Raw genomic sequence first — 25,010 nt, 5'->3', positions numbered from 1 at the left:
TACTAACAGGAAGCAAATCTTTCCCTCTTGAAATATCTTAGGTCTGAGCTCAGTTCAAAGAAGTATTTAGTAGCTTATTATACAATCATATGACACCCATAAAATTATTCTGATAGCTGTGAGACAATGCTCAGTCTGAGTGCCCGCTATGCTACCATGGCTGCCCACCGTGACCACTGTGTTTACAGACCACTTAGGGAGGTGGAGCCTTCTTCTAATACTTCTGGAAGTTGTCAGCACTGGTGGATCATCTCCAAAATACCAGGAAAACTCCAGGGGTATGGTTTCCTTGGTAACAGCCACAAAGGTGATATCTGTGTCTGCAGCAAACACAGTTCCATTTGTGTAGACAGAGACAGCTACAACAGAGGTGGGAGAGGGATGTCAACAACTGAGGGAATGGCATCCATCCAGAGAAGTAGCATCCTCACTGTCACTGACTCAAGGACCAAGCCATGGGTCACAGCCTCCCGATGTGAGCTCAGGGCTGGACCAAGGAGCAGTTGCAGGGCAGGGCAGTGGGCGGGCCTGGGTTCAAAAGCCTTTGGGAATAGCTTGCAAGGCAAAATGCAGCCCCTTGGGAAATTATGCTTGGAAGGGTACATAAGATGGAGCTGCAGATGACTATGTGGTCATCGCCTGCCTTCCCACACTATGTGTGGTAGCCTCAGAACCTATGGTTTCTGAAGAAAAAATTGCAGATGGACACCAGGCCTGCTGAACCAAAGGGTGGGATCTCAGGCAGAACTGCCAGTGAAACCTGTGCTGCCTACAGTGTTGGTAATGTCAGCCAAGGTAAAGGTGGGGGAGGGGTCTTTTTAATCTAGAATTGGAACTAAAACATACATTGCATCTCATACCGAACAGTCACACTGGGCCAAGGCTGGCGGCCACCAGCTTGGGAGAGAGAAGTAAAGGACACATTGTATGATGAGATGGGTGAAAAACGATGTATTACAATAGTACCTAAAACAAGAAAAGACAGAAATATACCCATGAAATTAATTCACTTCTATCAATATTTTCCATTTTTAACTTCCTTCTTTGAATTCCAATCATTTTGAAAATTTGGAGCCTAGGCTCTGAGATAAGACAGATCTGGGGGAAAATACTTTATCACAGAATTCCTCTCATTAAACTTTTCTTTAGCTGGGTATTGGTGGCTCATGCCTATAATCCTAACTACTTAGAAGACTAAGACTATAGTAAGGATTGTAATTCAAAGCTGTTTAGGAACAGCTTGAAAGGCAAAATGGCAGGAATGTCCATGAGACTCTTATCCAGCTAACCATCAAAAAGCTAGAAGTGGAGCTGTGCCTCAAGAGCTAGAGAACCACCATTGATCAATAAAAGCTAAGAGACAGTACCCAGGCGCTGTGTTCAAGCTTGAGTAATGGCACCAAGAAACAATGGCAACAGGAAAGGAACAGAAAAGAAGTAGAATACCTGCTGCAGGTAGGTGTGGGGACAGTATGAGGAAACAGGAGGGAATATAAGTTCCTGTCACACTACAATCCCTGGCTTTGGCTGTGGCTAGTCATTTGCTCTTAATGTCTCCCTCCCTCTTCTAGCGCCCCTCCCCCCCCTCCCCCCCAGTACCCATCTACATGGCTCATCACGGCTGCCAACTCCTGCCTCATATAGTCTTTATCCCCTCAGATAAGCTCCCTCTTCTGAAACCTCCCAGGCCCTGTCTAGGTCCTTTTCAGAGTACTTTGCTGACCTGTCTACCACCTTCATTGATTAGCAATTCCCAGAGGTCAGGACCTTTATGATTCCATCTACATCGTAGCGTTATTCTCCAGTAACTATTGCATGAGGAAAGAATAAATGATGGAACCTCAATTGGATTCAAAACTGTGATAACCTGAATAGTTTATGTGTGTATGTGTGTGTGTGTGAGAGAGAGAGAGAGAGAGAGAGAGGGAGGGGGAGGGAGAAGTTCAATCTACATTTCTTTTTTTTTTTCTTTTGGTCAGTTGTGGGGCCTGAACTCGGCCTGGGCGCTGTCCCTCAGCTCTTCAGCTGAAGGCTAACACTCTACCACTTGAGTGTCAGCCCCACTGCCGGCTTTTTCTGCTTATGTGGTGCTGAGGAATCAAACCCAGGGCCTCATGCATACAAGGCAAGCACTCTATCACTGAGCCACCTTCCCAGCTCCCAGTCTACATTTCTGGTTGAAGTCTGATTGTTCAGCATCCAGACATGGGCCTTACTTTTCTGCTTCAGGCTGGAATTGGCAAAGACAAGGACCTCCCCCTGATGGATGCTGCTGGAATTCATGAACACTGACATAGCCTCACTGCCAGTTTTCACATAATAAGGCCCAAGCTCCACTTCCACACCATACAACTCACAAAGAACAGCCTTGAGCTTATAGACTCCTTCTGGAAAAAGAAAAGAGACATTTGATGAACTTTTAGACAGGCATCACAGTTAACAGTCAAAATGGGCAACTAGTCTGGGAAGTGATATCATAAAGGATCTTTCTTATCTCCCTTCCAGCAGGACCATTTTCTGGGAGTGTGCCAGTCCAGTACACTGAGCCCCATACTTGACAAATAGTTTAATGTTCTACTGGGTTGAAATTCTTCCTTTTTGCAGTGCTGGGGTTTGAATTCAGAACCTTGCACTTGCTAGCAGGTGTTCTATTGCTAAGACACTCCTTCAGCTTCATAAAATTTTTAAGCAAGGGGTTGTGTATTTTCATTTTCTACTTGGTCCTGAGAATAATAGAGTCAGCCTTATGCCGATACTTACAGTATGAAATATTTGCAGTATGAAAATAGATAATGGTCATCTCATGGCTAGGCAAAACACACTTAAATATCTAAATTAGATATATCAAAGAATGGTTAGAGCAGAACAACAACAACAACAAAAAAAAACCCTAAACCATTACCCTTTTTTCCTCATCTTTAAAATATACCTATAGACCAGATGCCAATGGCTCAATCCTATAATCTTAGATAATAAGGAACGTGGGATCTGAGGATCATGATTCAAAGCCAAATGGGGAAGAAAAGTCTATGAGATTCGGTTTCCAAAATAACCAGCAAAAAGCAGGTCTGGATTTGGGCATTGGTGACTCATGTAATTCTAGCTACACAGGAGGCTGAGATCTGAAACCAGTTCAGGCAGGAAAGTGAGACTCTTATCTCAATTAATTACCAAGAAGCCAAAAGTAGAGCTGTGGCTCAAGTAGTAAAATACTAGTCTTGAGCACAAAAGCTCAAGGACAGTGCCCAGGTCCTGAGTTCAAGTCTAGTACCTGCACTCAAAAAAAGAATAGGGCGGGCTGGGAAACTGGCTCAGTGGTAGAGCGCTTGCCTTGCATGCCTGAGGCCCTGGGTTCGATTCCTCAGCACCACATAAGCAAAAAAGAAAAAAGCTGGAAGTGGCGCTGTAGCTCAAGTGGTAGAGCGCTAGCCTTGAGCTGAAGAGCTGAGAGACAGCACCCAGGCCCAGAGTTCAGGCCCCACAACCAGATCCAAAAAAAGAACAGGGCTGGAAGTATGGCTGAAGTGGTAGAGCACCAGCTATGCAAGCAAGTGCTAGGCCTGAATTCAAACATGTGTTTGTGTGTTTGTGTGTGTGTGTGTGTGTGTGTGTGTGTGTGTGTGTGTGTGTGTGTGTGTGTGTGTGTGTGTATGTGTATGTGTGTATGTATGTATGACTATGATGTCTTTGTGGCTCCTCACACTGTGATGGATTCTTTCTTTATCTTTGAGTTGATGATCTTGTGGTCAATGGTCAACCGATTTACCAAGTGCTTGTGTGGCAGAATTTGTCCCCTCTTGCTTGTCTTGGGACCTGTCATTGCTACCATATGAAGTAGCTTGCCTAACCTGCTGAAAAATAAGACACATTACTGACCTGTCCTATACACGCTCCTCTGGAGAACCACCAGGCTGACCAACAGCTGGTTTATAGGTCTATGAATGAACACACTAAAACAGCCCAGATCCAAAGAACTCCCAACAGAACTGTGAACTTAATACATGGTTGTGTTTAAGGCATTAGGCTTAGGTTGACTTAATGATAAGATTACTGACAGAATCTCACAGCACGAGGAAGGCTTTAGCAATTCTCTAACCTAGTTCCTAAATGTTAGATGATCTCTGGTAAATCATATTGCTGGATGTGGTGGTGTGCTTGTCTTGCTACTACCAACAGGAGTCCAACACAGGGAGATATCACCCAGGCACTCTCCTAGAAGGAACTAAGGCACTATCTCAAAAATAGCCAGCAAAAGACAGGGCTGGAGGCATGGCCCAGTGGTAAAAGGACTTGCCTACCAAGGGCAAAACTTTGAATTTAAATCTTAGAAAAACAGAAAGAGAAAGAAAAAGGAAGAAAGAAAGAAAGAAAGAAAGAAAGAAAGAAAGAAGGAAAGAAGGAAGGAAGGAAAGAAAGAAAGAAAGAAAGAAAGAAAGAAAGAAAGAAAGAAAGAAAGAAAGAAAGAAAGAAAGAAAGAAAGAAAAAGAGAAAGAAAGGGGGAAGGAAGGAAGGAAGCAAGCAAGCAAGCAAGCAAGCATATGCATAGTTAAGGATTGACCACGCCCCAAACAGGACATGTACATGAGCCACTACATAGGAAGGCCGTTCGTATGTGTTGTACCTTTCCTGTACTGGTGGCAGGCAGTTACCATCATTGTCTTGGTCATGTTGCAGAGCCTCATTTCAGCCCGAGAAGTGTCCCCAAAATCCACCAGCAGACAAAAGGCCTCTCCAGAAACCACATGAACACAGAACCCAGGAATTAGAGGTGTCTGAGTATCCAACACAGGAAAGCAACAGACCGCGGGGCTGCTGTAAGTATGATCAGGACCTTGTGCTGGGCTGGCCCCAGGAGGACACTGCACAAGGGGATGGATCCTCTCAGGGCTGGATGGAGAAGCAGGACAGCAGGAGATGCAAGAAGTGCCAGGGGGAAAGCCCAAGGAGCTGTGGGAGAAAAGTGGAGACTTCAGATTTCAAGATGGTTCAGGAAGGGGGGGGGACAACAGCACCAGGTAGGCTAAGAGAGAGGGTGTGGGCAGCCTGGCCAGGCTAGCCCTCTGGAAGCAAGGCCCAAGAAACCTGGGGGAAGCCTTTAATCATTGGTCCCCACTGGGTCCTGTCTAGCACATCACTGAACACTTAAGAGACAGGCACCCAATGCTGCGGGCACCTGGCTCATTTGGCTTTTGATTACTGTAAAAAAAGAAAAACATACAAGCAAACGAAAAGCCAGCTGAGTGCATGTGGCTCACTCCTGTAATCCTAACTACTCAGGAGGTTGCAAACTGAGGATTGTGGTTTGAAGCCAGCCCAAGTAGAAAAAAATCTGTAAGATTATTATCTTATTATCTCTAGTTAGCCAGCAAAAAGAACTGGAGGCATGGTTCAGAGTGCCAGTCCTGTGGAGTAACAGCTGGGGCTGAGCTCAAGTCCCAGTGTCTCTCTCACACACACACACACACACACACACACACACACACACACACACACACACACACACAAATAATTGTAAAAATTTTAGGGGGAGAGGAGTGAGGGAGGAAAGGGATGGTAGGAGAAAAACAAAGGAGGGGGTAACAATGCTTGACAAGAAATGTACTCATTTCCTGCTTATATAACTGTAACCCCTCTGTATACAGCATCTTTACAATAAATGACATTTAAAAAATTTTAATCTGTTATTTGCAATAACTAGTATACATCTAGAACAAGCAGAAAAGGTCAAAAGCTATGAACATATGATCATATAAGATGATGCTAAGTGAAATGAACCCCAAGATAGGGACACAAGAGGTTTTTATCTTTGTTGCTGTTGTTTTTAATGTACTTATAATGTACTATGTGATTTTCTTGTTTCTTTTGTATGTTCTTCCCCCATGGTATAACCCTTGTTTTCACTGTATTTGCTTCCAGTGCCCTGCATCTTGTATATTTTTTCTAATTTGGGGAGGGGAAGGGAAAAAACAAAATGCTGAAATAAGGATACAGGTTGAACCATGATAACAATGAGATATACAAGACACTATGTTGAAAACAAACTTTACAACCTTGGGGGTGGTGGTGAGGGAAGAGTTGGGAAGGTGGAGAGTGAAGGAAGGGTAGGGGAAAAACAAAGGAGGGGGTAACAATGTTCGATAGGAAATGTACTCATTACCTTACTCATGTAATTGCATTTTTGTGACTGGCTTATTTTCCAAAGCATAATGTCCTCACGGTCCAACAACGATTGCTGTTGTTTTGAAGTCCCTGTACTATGCACCATGAACTACACATCCTTATGGTATCTGCTATTTGCACCCAGCTGAGACCAATGCACTTCCTGAGGTCACATTGCTTTAAATTATTTGTTTTTAATTTTAAAAATCAGGAATGGGGACTCTGTGTCTAACTCATCCCCACCCCAAAACAGACCTTGACTCTGACTTTGTGATTCTTCTTAAGTCCTGTGTCATTTGCTGGTTCAGCAAAACCTGACTGAGCTGTGGTTTGTCGACATACCTGTTCAGAAGAGCTGGTGGTTTTCTAGTAACAACATCAAACACAGCTTTACTACTTGTTTTCAAATTATTCTACAAGGGGAGAGGAAAAAAATAAATAAATGAGAAGTGCTTAGGAAAACCTGGCACATTTGAGAAAGTAAAATTCTTCATTCCCAAAGTAGTGGCTGGCCATGGTAGTGTTGTGGGTGCTGGGTTTGAGAGACAATGCAGCAAGGAAGAGGCCAGTTCTGCAATGCTTGCTTTTGGAAGGACAGGGGCACGAAGGGCAGATGCTGTGCTGTGCCATTTTGAGATATGATACTCTAACTGCGCTAATGGAATTCAGACTCGGAGCTGTGCCCAGAACAGAGGTGAGAGGCAGCAGAAATGGATGGAACACCCCAGCCTTGTTAGACGAATGTCACCAAAGCCAATGGGACTGTAGTGACCTGCGGGCCCCAAAAGGACCAGAAGTGACCTCAGAATTAGTGACCATCAAGAGGATCCGATCAGGACCTTTTCTCGTTCTGAAAGAGGTGGAATGTTGTGGACAGATGTGGCTCCATCTGACCAGTGCTGTCACAGCATCTGTTTGGCCACTGTATAGTGGCTATGGGAAGACAGGGTGAAGGCGGAGGACCCATCCAGACAGGTGACAATGACATGTGCCAGTGAGGCCAGGCACCTGGAGGGAGGATGATGGCTGGAGAGCTGCTGGGAGGGGAGGCCAGACTCCAGTCAGTGACAGGGGCTTGTTACGTGCTGAGAGCTTGGGGTAAGGGAAAGCCAAAGGGGAGGCTTTGCCATCTCTGCTTTGCCTTGTGTAGCCTTCCTCATGGCCCAAATTTCCTCCATTTCTCCACACATATGTGAAAGACGAATACTACTCTGGATTGGTTTTGCTTGTTTGTTTGTGGTCTAGGTGCAAACTTATTTAAAGCTGGCCACTCCAGGTAGCTTTTGATCTTTTCTTGCCCTGTCCCTCATAGCAACCCTCTCCTTCTTCCCTCCCACCCTGAGGGCTGAATACTGTCACTTCCCTAGGCTCCATACCCCACCACCCTGGCCTTCCTGATATAAATGAACTTATGGACCTCCAAGAAGCCCAGACCTTAGGGGCAAAAAACAACAACAAAAAAAACAGTGTTACCAGATGCTGGTGGCTCATGCTTGTAGTCTTAGCTACTCAGAAGGCTGAGATCTGAGGATAAGAGCTCAAAGTCAGCCTGGACAGAAAAATCTGTGAGACTCTTATCTCCAATTAACCACCAAAAAGCCAGAAATGGAGGTAAGGCTCAAGTGATAGTGCTGAAGTGAGTGAAAAAGGCTCTTAAGTAGCACTGGGCCCTGAGTTCAAGCCCCAGTACAAACAAAGCCCAAACCCCTGGTGTTTTGGTGCTTAGGCTGCTTGCAACCTTGCCAATGTATTGAGTCATAGGTGGAGGTGAGGTTCAGCTTTTTTTGCTTCCTGAAGGCATGCCTTCATCATGCCTTCTGGGCTCTAGCATGAAATTCAAATTTCTCATCACAGAATGAAACTTTCAGAACTACAACCCATTTCAGCCATATAAACACCCAGGGTGTAAAAGCATGCCTGATGAAATCCTGCTGAAATCCAAAGGCAGGGTACAAGCATTCTGTTCTCAGGAGAAAAGGCCAAATTTCCCTGGACACAAAGTAACCCAGTGTAGGTTAAGGCATACCTTCTCTAGAGGATGCAGCAAATATGGCGTCTGTGACTCCATAGCTTTGGCCATCCCTCCCCGAGTCCATATAGGCCGGCTTTCCTTCTTGTCACTCACAAAGAAATCAGGATTTGGCTGGACTTCTACAGAAGAAGAACACATGTGGCAGTTGGCAATGTGCAGGAGGGTGAGGGCTGCAACGGACAAGACTCTAGGTCAAGGACAAGACCCTATGCAGAAGGCAAGGCCACTCTGGAGATACAAAGGCCAATTATGAAGCCAGACATCCTTGGGATACGTGCTGACCAGCTGCCCTGTCCTGTGAATCTCTGTCTACAATGACTTAGGCATACCTAAGCCTAGAGATGACCTTGGACACACCAGCCCTGGCACACAGGAGGAGTGATACTCCTAGGGTTGGGTCCTGAGATGATGAGAGTGAGGGGGTTCACTAAGCGATGGGCAGAAAAGGGGTGGACACTGTAATCCAGAGGAACGGGGGAAGGTGAAGGAACAAACAGGAAGACCAACAAGGATATCCTCAAGTTTGACACCAGGATGATCCCACTGGCCACCTGGCTGTGACCACAGATTGCAGGTGAGAAGGAAGGAAGGCCTTGCCAAGCAGACAACAGTGGAAGCTAAGAATGGTTCAGGGCTCTCAGGACACTGTGGTCTCTACTTATGTGGGTGTTTGAAAGGATTCAAAAACTAAAGAAGGCATTTCCTGCAGGGGCCCATGCCTATAATCCTAGCTACTTAAGAGGCTGAGATCTGAGGATCACAGTTTGAAGCCAGCCTAAGGAGGAAAGCCTGGAAGACTTTTTTTTTTTTTTTTTTTTGGTCCAGTCATGGGGCCTGAACTCTGGTCCTGGGTGCTGTCCCTCAGATCTTCAGCTCAAGGCTAGTGCTCTACCACTCTTGAGCCACAGCGCCACTTCTGACTTTTTTCTTTTTTGCTTATGTGGTGCTGAGGAATCGAACCTAGTACCTCATGCATGAAAGACAAGCACTCTACCACTGAGTCACCTTCCCAGCCCAGCCCGGGAGACTTCTATTTCCAATTAGCCATCAAAAAATACCTGGAAGTGGAGCTGGGGTTCAGTTGATAGAGCATTAACTTTGAGCAAAAAAAAAAAAAAAAGCTCAGGGACAGTATTGCCCAGGTCCTGAGTTCAAGCCCCAGGACTGGTGAAGGAAGAAGGAGAAGGTGGTAGAGGAGGAAGAGGAAGAAGAAGAGGAGGGAGAGGAGAAAGAGGAAGAAGAAAGAGAGGAGGGGCAGGAAGAGGGATAGGGGAGAGAGAAGAAGAAGGGGAGGAGAGGTAAGGGAGGAGGGTTAGAAAGAACCACATAGTGTTCTCAGGGTACTGCTTTCTCTGTCTCCACCGCACATCCTTTTCAAAGGGTCCTTGTCCCTAGAGCCTGATGAGTGGCAGGAGAGACTGGAGGATGATGAGGGTCAAGGAGCTTGCTCAGCTCTGACAAATTTTGTCTGATGAGTCACAAGAGAACCCCAAGACACCTTTTGCTTTCTCAGGAAGGAAATTAGAGACTTTACAGCTGCTGTGAACATTGGAGCAGGGTTTCAAGTTCACCAGGACAAGACTGGGCCATCCAGAGGGCTGTTTCAAATCCCTTACACATGGTCACCCCACTGGGCAGTGACACTGATATTCAACATCTCCTGAGTTTTCTAAGCTTCCTAGGACAATCTCTAAGTAATCTAAAGATTCTGAGCTGAGTTCATTATTTTCTTTCAAGAGTAGAGTATATTAATATCATCTTATCATAATACAAGTGAAAAAAATAACATAAAGCTGGAATTCCAAGCATTGTTTTAAAATGTGTTCAAACTCCACTGGGTGCTAGTGGCTTATATCTGTAATCTTAACAGCACATCAGGCTGAGATCTGAGGATCACACTTTGAAACTAGCCTGGGTAGGAAAAGCCCATGAGATTCTTATCTCCAATTAACCACCAAAAAGCCAGAAGTGGAGCTGTGGCTCAAGTGGTAGAGTGCCCAGGGACAGTGCCCAGGCCCTGAGTTCAAGCCCCAAGATTGTCACACCCCCCCACACACACACACAGTTCAAACCTTAGCTTCCAACCACAGGCTTAAACTTGGTACAGCTATGGGGAAAGATGTTTAGAAAATGTTTTAAAATGGGCTATGAGGGAAGATGTTTAGAAAATGTTTAAAAGTGAGCCTCAGGGCTGGGAAGTTGGCTCAGTGGTAGAGTGCTTGCCTTGCATGTATGAGGCTCTGGGTTTGATTTCTCAGCACCACATATGCAGAAAAAAGCTGAAGTAATGCTGTGGCTCAAACAGTAGGGTGCTAGCCTTGAGCTGAAGAGCTGAGGGACAGTGCCCAGGCCCAGAATTCAGCCAAGAGCCACTGCCGGACACTGGTGGCTCACAACTATAATCCTAGCTACTCAGGAGGCTGAGATCTGAGGATCACAGTTCAAAGCCAGCCTGGGCAGAAAAGGCCATGAGACTCTTATCTCCAATAAACCACTCAGAAAACTGAAAATGGCTCTGTGGCTCAAGTGGTAGAGCACTAGCCTTGAGCTGAAGAGCTGAGGGACAGCACCTAGGCCCAGAGTTCAAGCTCCATGACCGACAAAAAAAAAAAAAAAAATTGAGCAATTGTAACTTGTCTTCCATTTCTCTGATAAATCACTAAAGAAGACTGCTTTCCTCAAACAAGCTGACACATGTCTGACATTTCCTTTAAAAATAAATATTTTTAGGGGCTTGGAAGGTGGCTCAGCGGTAAAGTGCTTGCCTTGCACGCATGAGGCCCTGGGTTCAATTCCTCAGCACCATATAAGCAGAAAAAGCCGGAAGTGGTATTGTGGCTCAAGTGGTAGAGCACTAGCCTTGAGCTGAAGAGCTGAGGGAGAATGCCCAGGCCCAGAGTTCAGGCCCCAGGATCAACAAAAATAAATAAAATAAATAAATAAATAAATAAATATTTTTAGGAGTCATCAGATCTATTAAATGGATAACCCAGGTTGAGAGCTCAAAATTTCTACTTAAGGCTGCACACTGATGCTCACACCTGTAATCCTACTGACTCAGGAGTCTGAGATCTGAGAATCACCATTCAAAGTAGGCACAGGCAGGAAAGTCCATGAGAGTCTTATCTTCAATTAACAATCAAAAAGCCTGAACTGGTGCTATGGCTCAAGTGGGAGAGTGCCTGCTTGGAGTGAAAAGGCTAATGAACAACACTTAGGCCCTGAGTTCAAGCTCCATATCAACACACACACACACACACACACACACACACACACACACACACACACACACACACACACACACACACACACACACAGAGTCCTTCTACTTAATATGGGCAGAAGGGAAAACACTGTATGAAAGGAAATGTATTCAGTACATGACTCATGTGATTTTAATCCCTCTATACATCACATTTATAACAGTAAAGTAACTTAAAAAGAGAATATGAGCAATTAACCATCAGAATTATTTTTTAATTAAAAAAAGCCAAACGTGGTGCTGCACACCTATAATCCCAGAACTCAGAAGGATAAGGCAGGATCAAGGTCAGCCTCAAACTCAAACAACAACAACAAAAAAACCCTAATATAGAAAATAGTTCAGTCTTAGACACTTGCCTGGTCTTTACAATGCCCTGGAGTTGATCCCCAGCACCTCAAATAATGATGATGATGATGATAATAATAATAATAATAGAAACATTATTTTATGTTTAGGAGTTAAGAACCTACACAGATACTTGGGCTCAGGGAGTCACTTCCCAGAATCTGAACATTCCAGTCACTGGCCTCTGGGGACCCCATTCTAGACTCAGGGTACCCCTGAGGGTGATAGCTTCACCCTTCCTTTAGCAAAGTCCAGGGTAGCCAGAGAAAGATTAGATATAGATATAGATATAGATAGATGATAGATAGATATATGTGTGTGTATCGTGTGTCTGTGTCTGTGTATACACACACACACATAGAGAGAGAGGGGGAGAGAGTGTTAAAATATACTACCCTGGCATGTTTACTATTTAAGTTAAAGACCCTTGAAAAAGTCTCAAGTGCAAGATCACTGTGACCTTTGTCCTGGTTCTTAAAAGCAGACCATAATAATTTCCATGTGAATAGTATTAGAAATAAAAGCAACATCTAATCATGGTCAGGAAGTTGGGACAGGAAGTTGAGGCCTACAGAATTCAGTTCCAATGGGCTTGAGTAACTAGCCCTTATCTTCCAGGGCTTGATCCATGGCGAGAGTCTCCATCCCTAGGCCTGTCATATTGAATACCTTATGCATTTATGTTCTCTGTCCAACTCCATCTATGAGTAATGGGCTTTAAATGCTCCTTTAGGTCTTCAGTTCCTTATTTGGACTGATAGACCATGTAAAATCTACTGTAAACAGATATGAATTCTCTCTCCCATTAATCTATCGTATGTCAATCTAATTTGTAGGTCCAGCAGGGGCCCTATGAGGATGGAGATAAAATTTTGTTGCCTCTATATCAGCAACCTGTATTTATTATCCCAACCCCAGGATGGGAGACCTCCCCCTCCCAGTGGAAGAGGATGAGCATAGGCTAGGGTTCAGACAGGGATTCAAACCCCAAGGTTGCCTCCCTCCAGGATGAGGCTGGGTGGGCTGCTCTACCCTCTCATTGGTAGACAGATGTAACACAGCAAGCTCACAGGTGACCTTGGCCATACTGTGGTGGTCGTACCCTTTCCCAAGGCCTTACCAACTGGTCTTCTGCAGCAGAAGGGGCTAAGCACACAGGTACAAAGATGAAGATCCTGGCTCTCCTCAGTCCTCACAGGGCTCCTGCCACAGAAGGAAGGACAGCAAGCAGCCTGCAGACACCTAAGCATAGGAATAAAGGGAGGGGGGGGAATGAACTCAAGCCCCATCACTAATCACAGCCCCTCCATTCACATCCACACTTCTGCTTCTTATTAAGAATGTGATAGCTTCTCTAGTCTGCATTTCCAAACGTTCCCAAATTCCTTCAGAGCAGTTCGAAATCCTTCCCACCTGCACAGTCAGATAAGCACAGAAATAACAGTACTCTGGGCACTGATTTCTTTAAAATTTGACCTTGTGATATAGCTGACATAGAAAAGCTGGCAGAGGACTGTAGCCTACACAGCTGGCAGATGGCAGGAGAAGCTGATATACTCAAACCTGACAGACAAGGAAATGGAGGCATGGGCTAGGACTGTGGCTTAATGATAGAACGCTCTCCTAGCATGCATGAAGCTCCAAGTTTGATTCCTCAGTACCACATGCACAGAAAAAGCTAGAAGTGACACTGTGGCTCAAGTGGTAGAGTGCTAGCCTTGAGCAAAAAGAAGCTCAGGGACAGTGCCCAGGCCCTGAGTTCAAGCCCTAGGACTGGGGGGAAGGGGGAAAGAAAGAAAGAAAGAAAATAAAAGAAAAAAGGAAATAGAGGTAGAGGACTACAAGAATGAGGAAGTAAGAGGACCAAGAGAATGAGGAAATAAGGACCGTATAGTAAATAGGAAGGAAGTGGAAAGGAGAGCCACCAATCAGAAAGCAGTTTTCAAGGACTCCTTCCTCATTATGGAACTTAACACCCAGCTCTGTACAAGGAAGACAACAGAAGATGGTTGAAGGCAGCACAAGATGGCTGTTTCTCTGCCATCTTGCTCTTCCAGTAAGCTTTTCCATCACTGTGTCCTAGGTTCTTGTCTTGTTTGAATTCTTCTCTTGCCAGATGCAAGGACTGTTAGTTCAGCACTCCTATACTTTCTAGTAACAAACATACTTGATATGTTGACTGGGAAGTTAGAACTTCATATGTCTTCCTCTGACTTGGACTCTGAGTAGTTATACTTGCATCCCTGTGACAAAATACCTGACATAAACAGCATAAAGGAGAAAAGATCCACCTGGCCATGATGGGAGGTGAGGTTAGAACAGAGCAGCTCCCATTGTGGCATCGAGATAGCAAAGAGACAGAGAAGGGAGGGACCAGGACAAGACACCTGTCCCCAGAGACCTACATCCACCAGTCTCCCAAAACTACTAGAATCTTCTAGATGGTTCATCCGAACCCCACCGGGACTTCACATCTAAGCCAGAACAGTTGGGTGTAATTAACATTTCTGTTGTAAGATGCAGTCGATCAACTTCTCCCAAGAACAGTACTGGCTCACCTTTCCTGGTCTGTGGAGATGCACTTGGCGTTGACCTCTGCCACACCCTGTGCCAGGTGATCCTGGATACTCTGGTCATCAGACAAGCTTCTTCTCACATCTCCTGGAAGTAGAGGCACTTAATGTTTACAACTTCTGTACTGAGGCCTCATATTGGAACACAGAGGGGGAAAAATAACCATGCTCCAATACTTTTCTAATCAGAAACAATTTTTGTTTCCCCCACACTTATGGACAACTGTCTTCTTGGGAGGGAAAAATTTATTTAAGTAGCTATCTATTCATACATTCTTGAAATAAATTGCTCTTCAAAGAATTATTGCATTTGAAAGTAAGAGAAATCTGATAAGAAAAGGTTGCCAATGATCATAAAAAGTCTAACTGCTTTTTATTTTAATAGGCCAAATCAGGTGCTGATGGCTCATGCCTGTAATCCTAACTACTCAGGAGGCTGAGATCTGAGGACTGAGGTTCAAAGCCAGTCCAGGCAGGAAAGTCTATGAGATGCTTATTTCCAATCAACAAGCAAAAAGTTGGAAATGGAGGTATGGCTCAAATGGTAGAGTGCCAGCCTTGAGTGAAAAAACTAAGCAGTACCAACATCAGAATCAGCATCATTATTATTGTTAGGAAAATGGAGGAGAATGGAAAAGGAATAGGCCAGATTCGATCATCAATGGGAAAGGACTGTTTATTGAGGAACAGTGAGAGGCACAGACCTTCCCGCGGGTTTAGAGGTTGTGTCAGAGAGTTGGGACAGGCGCTGGATTTTTATAGGAGGTCCGAGCAAGGAGGCAGAGGTTAATGAAAAAGCCACCAGGTCAAGGAAGGTGGGGGCCTTTCAGTTGGGCCCACAATGGGATGTTTACAGTTGGGCTTAGGTGGATTGCCCTGCCTCCACATCACACAAGTTCTCTCATATCTGGGATTTTGCCTGGCATCAGTATGCACCTGGGAAAATAGGGTGGGGGTCTATCCTTCAATCATGAGTCATCTTCTAGCCTGCTCTTCACAAGGTAGACTCCAGGGAAGATCCTGGGATGGGGCACATTATTTCCCTTGGTTCCAATGGTTTCCCAATGGTTTCCATTGGTTCCCTCTCCTGGAAACAGGGAGGGGCAGGGACTCCTCTCTGCACTGCTCATCCCATTTCTTCATTTGCAATCCGGAGGCTGGGCCAGGTCCTCTCCACTATAAAACATTCCCCTAGTGCTTACAGCCCTTGTTAGTTCCCCTAATTCCTGACATCAACATTTGCTCAACTTATACAACTTGCTTTTCTTTCTATTTTTTGAGTGCAAGTACTGGGGCTTGAACTCAGGGCCTTGTGCTCTTGCTTGGCTTTTTTTTTTTTCTCTCAAGACTGGTGCTCTATCATATAAGCTACAGCTTGAACTTCCAGCTTTTTGGTGGTGCACTGGGAGATAAGAATCTCACAGACTTTCCAGTCTGGTCTGGCTTTGAACCTTGATCCTCAGATCTCAGCCTCCTATGTAGCTAGGATTACAGGGGTGAAGTGACCAGGCACAACTTAAGTTTTCTTTTGCCTTTTACTTAGAAAATTAGCTAATCTTTCTAGAATTATTTAGAAATTGGAGACCAGTGTGCTGCTCAGTAAAGTGGAATGGTTTTGGTCTGAGTTACTCAGATGGGAAAGCAAAGGGCTGCTGGGTAAACCTTCAGAGTCTGGCAAACACATCTGCATCCTGTGTTTACTCAAACTTCGCCACTGCTGTGTGGATTATGGGACAAGCAAAAGAAGCCTCCGCCCCATGGAGAGTGAGAGAAACCTGCTGTTGATTTAGGCAGTCTAACTGTGGTCTCCAGACTCCCCACCCTGCCCGTCAGCACCCCTGATGCTCACCTCCTGTTTTCTAGGGTAAAATCAAAGAGCTCTGGGAAAATGTGTACTTTTAGTGACATGCTTTCCTCCTCCTCCCCCCCTCCTCCCAATCCCCCTCCCCCTCCTCTTTTTCTTCCTTGTGTGTCAGTCCTGGGGCTTGTAGATTGCAGTTTGTTAGAAAGCAAACAAAACCCTCTCTAAAACCCCGTGGACCGCTCCGACACCCAACCAACAAATCTAAAGCCTCATGTACAAAGCAAGTCCATGAGTAAAGACACCTGCATGGATCCACTTGTAGGGGTGGGACCATCTATACACATTCCCATCAGAGACAATGTCCTGCCTTGCTCAGGTGTCTTTCCTCTGCCTGAGGGATGTATGGAGTGAGAATGATGGCCTAAATTCAAGGACTGTGAAGCCAGTAGTGCTAACCAGGAAATAATAAGGACCAAAGAATGTGACATCATTAAGAGAAGAAATATGACTGTCCTGTGCAGTAAGTGAGCCACAGCCATTGGGGAATACTGGAATTCACTGGAAGTTCAATAAGAATTGAACAGCACCAACACCAGCAGTTCATGTCTGTAGTCCTAGCTACTCTGGAGGCTGAGATCTAAGGATCAAGGTCTGAAACCAATCCAGACCGATAAATCCAAGAGATTCTTATTTTCAAAGAGATTTTTTTTTTAAAGCTGCAAGTATTGCTGTGGCTCAAGCGGTAGAGCACTTGTCTTGAGCATGAAAGCAAGGGACTATGTCCAGGCCCTGAGATCAAGTCCCAGTACTAACACACACACACACACACACGATCAAGTCCCAGTACTAACACACACACACACACACAAGATCAAGTCCCAGTACTAACACACACACACACACACACACACACACACACACACACGAATTAGGTTTTCAGTCAGGTCTGTATTCTTGGGCAGATGATACTAACCTCAAACTCAAAAACAACCCAAAAAAGAATTTGTTTCTTTGTTATTAGCTAATTGCAGTGATTTAATTGTCAGCTGCAGTGACACAGAACATTCTCCATTGTCACTGAATGTTCTGGTGGCCTGGATGGACTAGGCTAAACAACCCATCTCTCTTTCCCATCAGGGCTGTGGACAACATGTTGGAGAATGGAGTCAGCTGATTATCCACACCCAAGGCCTGAGTCTTCCTGGTCTGGGATCTGCTGTGTGCGTCATTGGTACAACCAGAAACACAGGACAGAGGCGGCCCACACAGAGGTTCACTGACACAGTGAACAAGCAAGCTGGAAAATATCTTGTGGAGTTTTAAAAGCAATTTCAAGTATAAATGTTTTGGACAAAGTTAGCAAAATGGCTTCTAAAACACGGTCCCTTTTAAAAGACCATTGTATAAAATCCTCATCAAGGAACCATCCAAGACTGGACAGAATCCAGGATTCCTTCTAACCTTAATAAAGGCAGAAAGGAAACTTTTTTTTTGGGGGGGGGTCCGGTCGTGGGGCCTGAACTCGAGGCCTGGGTGCTGTCCCTCAGCTCTTCAGCTCAAGGCTAGCGCTCTACCACTTGAGCCACAGTGCCACTTCCGGCTTTTATTCTTTTTTGCTTATGTGGTGCTGAGGAATCGAACCCAGGGCCTCTGGCATGCAAGGCAAGCACTCTACCACTGAGCCACCTTCCCAGCCCCAGAAAGGAAACTTTTTGCACTCTGGATAAAATTAATATGCAAAGCCAGAAACCCAGGCTGGAAGGAGTGCTGTGAGAAATCCTTCTGGAATTACCCACTTCTCCTTTGCCTTTTTTTAAGCTTTGTTTAAGCTTGTTGTTGTTGTTGTTGTTATTTTGGTACTGGGACTTGACCTATTGAGGTCTGGGCACTGTCCCTTTTGCTCAAGGCTAACACTCTACTACTGGAGCCACAGTTCTACTTTCAGTTCTACTTTTTTGCTGATTAATTTGAGGTAAGAGTTTCACAGAGTGACCTGCCTGGGCTGGTTTTGAACCACGATGCTCCAATCTCAGCCTCCTTGAGTAGCCCTGATTACAGAAGTGAGCCACGGGCACCTAGCTTTTTTGTTAACATATTCTTTGAACCATAAATTCTGTATTTCACACTTACTGATTCCTTTTTGATGCTGCTGCCTTGATACTTTTGTCTAGTTGAGCTCTGCTTTATTCCAAGGAAAACTTGAGAGATGCTTAAATATGCACAGAGTTCAAAGGATGAAAATTACCACTAGAAGGTGGTAACATTGCTTAAAGAGTTCTAATCCTTTAAGCAAAAATGCAAACATGTTTATTTACCCAACTCACAGTGTGAGGAAAAGGGAATAGGTGCTATGAAAATAGCATGGAGGGCTGAAATTTTCTTAATAGAGACCCAGAAACACCACAAATCAAAGAAAGGTTGGACAAATGGGATTGCATGAAGCTGCAGAGCTTCTGCACGGCAAAGGACATAGCTAGCAAGATCAATAGAAAGCCCACAGATTGGGAGAAGATCTTCACTAGCCATACAATGGACAAGGATCTCATATCTAAAATATACTTGGAACTCAAAAAATTAAATCCCCCAACAACAAATCCTCAAAGAAACAACTGCCCGATAAATAAGTGGGCTAAAGACTTAAAGAGAAACTTCTCTGAAGAGGAAATAAGAAAGGCCAATAGACACATGAAGAAATGCTCAACTCATTATTTTGCCCATGTAATTGTAAACCCTCTGTACAGTATTTTCACAATAAATAAAAATTTTAAAAAAAGAAATGCTCAATCTCTCTAGCTATGAAAGAAATGCAAATCAAAACAACATTGAGAGTCTACCTCACCCCAGTTAGAATGGCTAGAATCAAGAACTCTAACAGATACTGGAGGGGATGTGGCCAGAAGGGAACCCTACTGCATTGTTGGTGGGAGTGTAAACTTGCTCAACGACTTTGGAAAGCACCATGGAGGTTCCTCAAAAGACTTCACATAGAGCTCCCCTTTGACCCAGCAATCCCACTTTTGGGCATTTACCCAAACGATCACAAACAAGGCCATACTAAAGCTACCAGCACAACTATGTTTATCACAGCATTATTTACCATAGCTAAGATATGGAAACAACCCAGATGCCCCTCAGTAGATGAATGGATCAAGAAAATGTGGCATATATGTATATATATATATATAAAATACAATTCTATGCCTCCATCAGAAAGAATGACAGTGCCCCATTTGTTAGGAAATTGAAAGACTTGGAAAAAGCTACATTAAGTGAAGTAAGCCAGGACCAAAGAATCAGGTCCCATGGTTTCCCTTATTTGTGTAGGACAAGCAGAAAAGGTCAAAAGCTGTGTACATATGACCATATAAGATGATGTTAAGTGAAATGAACCCCAAGATAGGGACACAATTTTTTTTCTTTCTTGCTATTGTTTCTAACATATTTATAATGTACCATGTGATTTTTTCATTTGTTTGTTCCTCCCCCACGGTATAACTCCTGTTTTCACTGTATTTGATGTTGGCGCCCTGCTCTTGTATATACACTGCTCTAATTCAGGGAGGGGAAGGGAAAAAACAAAATGCTTAAATAGAGGTACAATAACAATGATATGTACAAGACACTATGTTGAAAATGAACTTTACAACTTTGTCAGGAGGAGGGGGAGTGGGGGGGAGTTGTGGAGTAGGTGGGAGGGAAGGGATGGTAGGGAGAAAAACAGAGGAGGCAACAATGCTCAATAGGAAATGTACTCATTACCTTGCTCATGTAACTATAACCCCTCTGTACAGTATTTTTACAATAAAAAATGCACACACACAAAAAAAAGAAAAAAAATAGCATGGAGTTCTCCAGATGGGAAGCTGGGAGCTGACCTCTAATGGGTCCCCACATTTTAGGATGTGTGGCTGGGGTTTCATGATATTGAGTTCCTTTTTGGGGCAGGGAAGAAATATCATATTTCCAACTTAGACAAGTGCATATGTTAAATATATAGGAAAATATTTCTAGAATGATGCTTACCAGGAGGAATCAACTTGGAACTCAAGGCCTGGGTGCTGTCCCTCAGCTTTTTTGCTCAAGGCTAGTGCTCTACTTGAGTCACAGCTCCACTTCCAGCTCTTTGGTGGTTAATTGGACAGAAGAGTCTCATAGGTTTATCTGCCTGGACTGACTTTGAACTGCAATCCTCAGATTTCAGCCTCTTGAGTAGCAAGGAGTACAGACATGAGCCATGGGTACCAGCCTGCTTCTCAGATGTTGACCCTAGTTCTAACTATTATTACCTTTCAACCAGTAAGCTTTGGTTTCTCACCTTCTACTGCAGCTTGTTGGAATTGAAGCATCACTATCCTCCGCCTCTCATTGTATGAACATTTGCATAAGTGGACACTTGCCCTCTCAGCTAGCAAAACTGCCAATCACTCTCATCTGCATTCTGTTTCCAGAGGAGCTGGTGGTAAGCTACTCATGAACTATCTTCAGATACTCTGAAGTTTCTATTAATACCCTCCCCCTCCCACAGACAACACTCAGGATCCCAACACACTCAGACCATCAGACAACTTTGGATGATTAAAGGATGGCAAAAAAGAAAGACCTTTCTAAGACCTTGGGAGAATGTGAAACTCACCATCCAATGAGCTGACCCCTGGAGTAGACTGCACCAAGGTGAACAGGGCCAAGGCTCCAGTGACTGCCCACCACCTCAGCCTCATGTGACTTGCTCCCATGGGGCCTCCTGCTCTTCATCAAACCACAGATGGCTTTGAGCAAGTGAGTGCAGGTAGAAGGTCCGCCAAGGGGTCTTGATGCCCTGGAGACTGGCCTTCCCACACTTATTTGCATATTGTGGCAATCGTCCTATCAGGATCACCACTGGGAAACAAACACTCTTCCCCTCCCCTCCCCTTCATCAAACATGGGGATAGAGTTACCTCTGTGATGTTTTTGATCTGAAACTACCGGAGACAAATACAAACCACTTTGAGGGTCAACAGTAACTCCAAGATAGCACATCGAGTTACTAAAATAGCATGTGACTCATAATGGAAGGACATCAGGGGACATTTTATTTTATGCCAGTACTTGGGGCCTGGGGCGGTCCCTTAGTTTTGCTCAAAGCTGGTGCTCCTGAATCACAGCTCTATTTCTGGCTTTGGATGGTTAACTGGAGGTAAGAGTCTCATGGCTGTTCCTGCTCAGGTTGGCTTTCAACTGCAATCCTCAAGATCTCAGCGTCCTGTGTAGCTAGGATTACAGCCATGGGACAACAGCATCTGGCTATCAGGGGACACTTTAAAGTTAACTTTCAAGGTAGCTATGTCTGAGACCAACTCTGAAAGCTTTAGAGCAGAAATGTGGCTCAGTGGTAGAGAGTGCAATCCATAACCCCCCAAAAGAAAACAAAACAAGAAACTTGGTAACTTTGTCTGTCATAATGCTTGGATTATGAATGATAGCCATCTCTTCTATAAGTTTCCATGCTTCTCAATGGCTTCCAAATAAAAATATTCACAGTTCATGGGGCTGGAAAGGTGCTTGCCCTGCATGCACCACATAAGCAGAAAAAGCTGGAAGTGGCACTGTGGCTCAAGTAGTAGAGCGCTAGCCTTGAGCTGGAGAGTTGAGGGCCAGCACCCAGGTCCAGAGTTTAGGCCCTATGACCAAAAAATAAATTAATTAAAAATTTAAAAATCACAGTTCAATATCCAAACACTTCCATAAACTGTCCCCACCCACCTTTGGTCCTCTGGCCACCTTGGTGTGTAGAACAGCTGTCCATGCAAGTGCTCTCTCTGCAGTCACAAACAGCACTGATTGAAGGATGATCACTATTCAGCATTGTGTGCTTCGGTGATCACTGATTTTTCCCTTCCAAAAAATACATTATGTATGTTAAAAATGAATTAAACAATTTTTGGGTGGGGATGGGAGGGAAAAACTGGGAGAGTGAGGGGGAGAGTGACACTGTCTAAAAAGAAATGTACTCTTTACCTGACATATAACTTAACCCCTCTGTATCTCACCTTTATATAAAAATTATTTTTAGGGGCTGGGAAGGTGGCTTAGTGGTAGAGTGCTTGCCTTGCATGCCAGAGCCCCTGAGTTCAATTCCTCAGCACCACACAAGCAAAAAGAAAAAAGCCGGAAGTGGCGCTGTGGCTCAAGTGGTAGAGCGCTAGCCTTGAGCTGAAGAGCTGAGGGACAGTGCCCAGGCCCAGAGTTCAGGCCTCACAACCAGACCTCCCCCAAAAAAAGAAAAAAAATATTTTTAAAATATTGAACTGAAGAAAACAAAAAATGTTTATATGACTTACTACTGCCAAAAAGCAACGGGGAAAAGTTTATTTTAGTATATTAGCATACTATGATATCCCCTTGAGTTGCAATAGGATTTTTTTTTAATAGCAACTAATGGAATTGAGGTAAACATGAAGTTGTTTTTATTGGTTGTGGGGCTTGAACTCAGGGCCTGGGCACTGTCCCTGAGCTCTTTTGCTCAAGGCTAGCACTCTACCACTTTGAGCCACAGCACTACTTCTGGTTTTCTTGTGGTTAATTGGGGATAAGAGTCTCACTGACTTCACTGCCTAGCAAAGATCTCAGCCTTCTGAGTAGCTAGGATTACAGGTGTGAGCCACTGGCACCTGGCAATACAAAGTTTTTTTTTAAGTGGCTGTGGTCTCATTTTCAAGGGTATTTCTTCATCTCATAATTGATCACTCTACTTGTCTTAAAGCTCAAAATAGTTGCCAGGAATTGTCAGGATCAAGGTATTGGAATCTCTGAAATATCTTCTAGAGCTTTTTTACTCAATATTCACCGGTGAAACATTAAAAATTAAGCTGAAGATATTAAATATCATGGAGATTATTTATGGCTATTGATGTTTTAGTTAATATCACGGAGATTATTTATGGCTATTGTTTTAGTTTAGTGGTATTTAGGTTCAGAGTTTATTTTAGTCTATGTGAGTAAAATATGAGTTCTTTTTAACATTTCATTTGTGCATTGTGGAATGTTCTTCGTTTTTATGGAGAACTATGAAAATATTTTATTCTGCAAAATATTTCTAAGTTCAGTGTACAGAAAAATATGTAATAGGAATATAAGGACAAAATGTTTCCTCAAATCTTAAGGTGTTCTTTAAAATGTTTAAAAAATACATTATGGGGCTGGGAAAGTAGCTCAGTGATAAGAGTGTCTGCCTTGCATGCATGAGGCCCTGGGTTCAATTCCTCAGCACCACATAAGCAGAAAAAGCCAGAAGTGGTGCTGTGGCTTAAGTGATAGTGTTAGCCTTGAGCTGAAGAGCTAAGGGACAATGCCCAGGCCCAGAGTTCAGGCCCCACAACCAACCAAAAACAAAACAAAACATAATATTATGATGGCTGGACAGAGCGGCCATCATATAGCATGTCTATAATCCATTATTTAGGAGGCAGAGATAAGAGGATGGAGGTTCAAGGGTACCCAGGGCAATAAAAGACTATTTGGGAGAACAAGCAGGGTGTTACAGTTCATGCCTGCAGGAGGCATAGGTAAAAAGATTGTAGTCAAAGATTTTGCCCAATATGGGCAAAAGCATGAGATCCTATCAGGAAAACAAAAAATTAAACCAGGGCAGAGGTATAGTTCAAATGGTAGAACACCAGCCTTGCAAGTGTGAAGCTCTGATTTGAAAAAAAATGTGGCCAACAAAAAATTATGAGGCTATTAACATAACCACAGTTGTAGTTAACTTGTTCCAACATATTTGTTAAGAAAAACACAACATTTATATTCTCTGGGGGAGTTTATTAGGTTCTAGTGTACATAATTTTTAGTTTGATTAGTATATAACTATTTGCATTATCTCAGCTTCCTGTAGAATTAAGACTCCAAGTAACCAAAGTGTGAACCTTGGAACTGGTAGAACTCTGTCATTTAGTTCATCATGTAGTGTACACACAGGCTTACAGACCAAAACATACCATCTGCTCTGAATCTCTTAGCAGTCAAAACTGGACTGTGAGGAACACACCTTGTATACAAGGGCAGTCACAAAGATGGACTGTGAAGACAAGTGAAAAAACATTTGTCATGAACAGATACAGATGAACAACTACAAGATCAAAAATAATCAGAAGCCAAGCACTAGTGGCTCATGCCTGTAATCCTAGCTACTCAGGAGGCTGAGATCTGAGGATCGCAGTTTGAAACCAGCCCCAGGGGGAAAGTCCATGAGATTCTTATCTCCACAGCCACAAAACAGCCAGAAGTGGAGCTGTGGCTTAAGTGGTACAGTGCTGGCCTTGAGGGGAAAAACAAAACAAAACAAAAACTAAGGCTGAGTCTAACCCCTAAGAACAGCACACATAAAAAATCCCCATAAACACCAAATGGATGTGGCACCAAAAAGGCCCAATGGACTGAGGACAGGCAGGCAAGGTAAGGGGCTGTCAGTGGGCCTGACATTATGAACAGTACTCTACAATCTCCTATTTTTACATAATCACAGCTCAGCTCCCAAATGCAGCTATCTGAGTTGTTCCTCTGTTCTAAGTTGCTCTTTTTTGACCTTACTCAACCTTACCATGACAAAAACCAGCACAGTGCCTTCTCCTGAGCTTGTGTATTTCTCTGAGCTCTCCCACACTTGGCAGCTCTCTGGGATGCACAGGTGAAATCTGTGGTGACCAACAGCAGTAGATGAGATCTGCAGCCTCCTCCTCCTGAGGCTCACTATTCACCCATGTCCAGCCCTCAGCGCAGCATTCACTGCAGTGACTCACAGTCACTCTCTAGGCACACAAGTTTTAGAACAGAACTTTTGCATATTATCCCATT

At 44.1% G+C, this 25,010-nt stretch overlaps 2 protein-coding genes across 2 annotated transcripts in view; both read right to left on the bottom strand.

Moving 5' to 3' along the window:
* Positions 1-4,681, bottom strand: part of Pkd1l1 (polycystin 1 like 1, transient receptor potential channel interacting) — a 105,605-nt gene extending 100,924 nt beyond the window's left edge. The window contains exons 1-4 of the mRNA XM_070014542.1: positions 4,622-4,681; positions 2,217-2,387; positions 847-966; positions 191-359 (exon numbers count right to left, since the gene is read on the bottom strand). Coding sequence (XP_069870643.1) covers positions 191-359; positions 847-966; positions 2,217-2,387; positions 4,622-4,667 — 506 coding nt within the window. The 5' untranslated portion in view covers positions 4,668-4,681. The remainder of the gene's footprint in view (positions 1-190; positions 360-846; positions 967-2,216; positions 2,388-4,621) is intronic.
* Positions 4,682-4,772: 91 nt separating this feature from the next.
* LOC138822047 (polycystin-1-like protein 1) lies at positions 4,773-24,994 on the bottom strand (the record flags this gene model as incomplete). Its single annotated transcript, XM_070014558.1, has 8 exons — positions 24,757-24,994; positions 24,155-24,234; positions 21,921-22,052; positions 14,360-14,462; positions 12,922-13,043; positions 8,186-8,310; positions 6,502-6,572; positions 4,773-4,947 (listed from the first exon to the last, which is right to left on the bottom strand). Coding segments are annotated over exons 3-8 (699 nt in total), but the record flags the coding sequence as incomplete, so codon positions are not given.
* Between the last annotated feature and the right edge of the window lie 16 nt (positions 24,995-25,010).

Source organism: Dipodomys merriami, unplaced genomic scaffold, assembly GCF_024711535.1.
Source record: "Dipodomys merriami isolate MVZ:Mamm:240054 unplaced genomic scaffold, mDipMer1.0.p SCAF_98, whole genome shotgun sequence".
Classification (NCBI taxonomy): Eukaryota; Metazoa; Chordata; class Mammalia; order Rodentia; family Heteromyidae; genus Dipodomys; species Dipodomys merriami.
The sequence above is the reverse complement of the archived record's forward strand: the minus strand, read 5'-3'. Positions and strand labels throughout refer to the sequence as shown.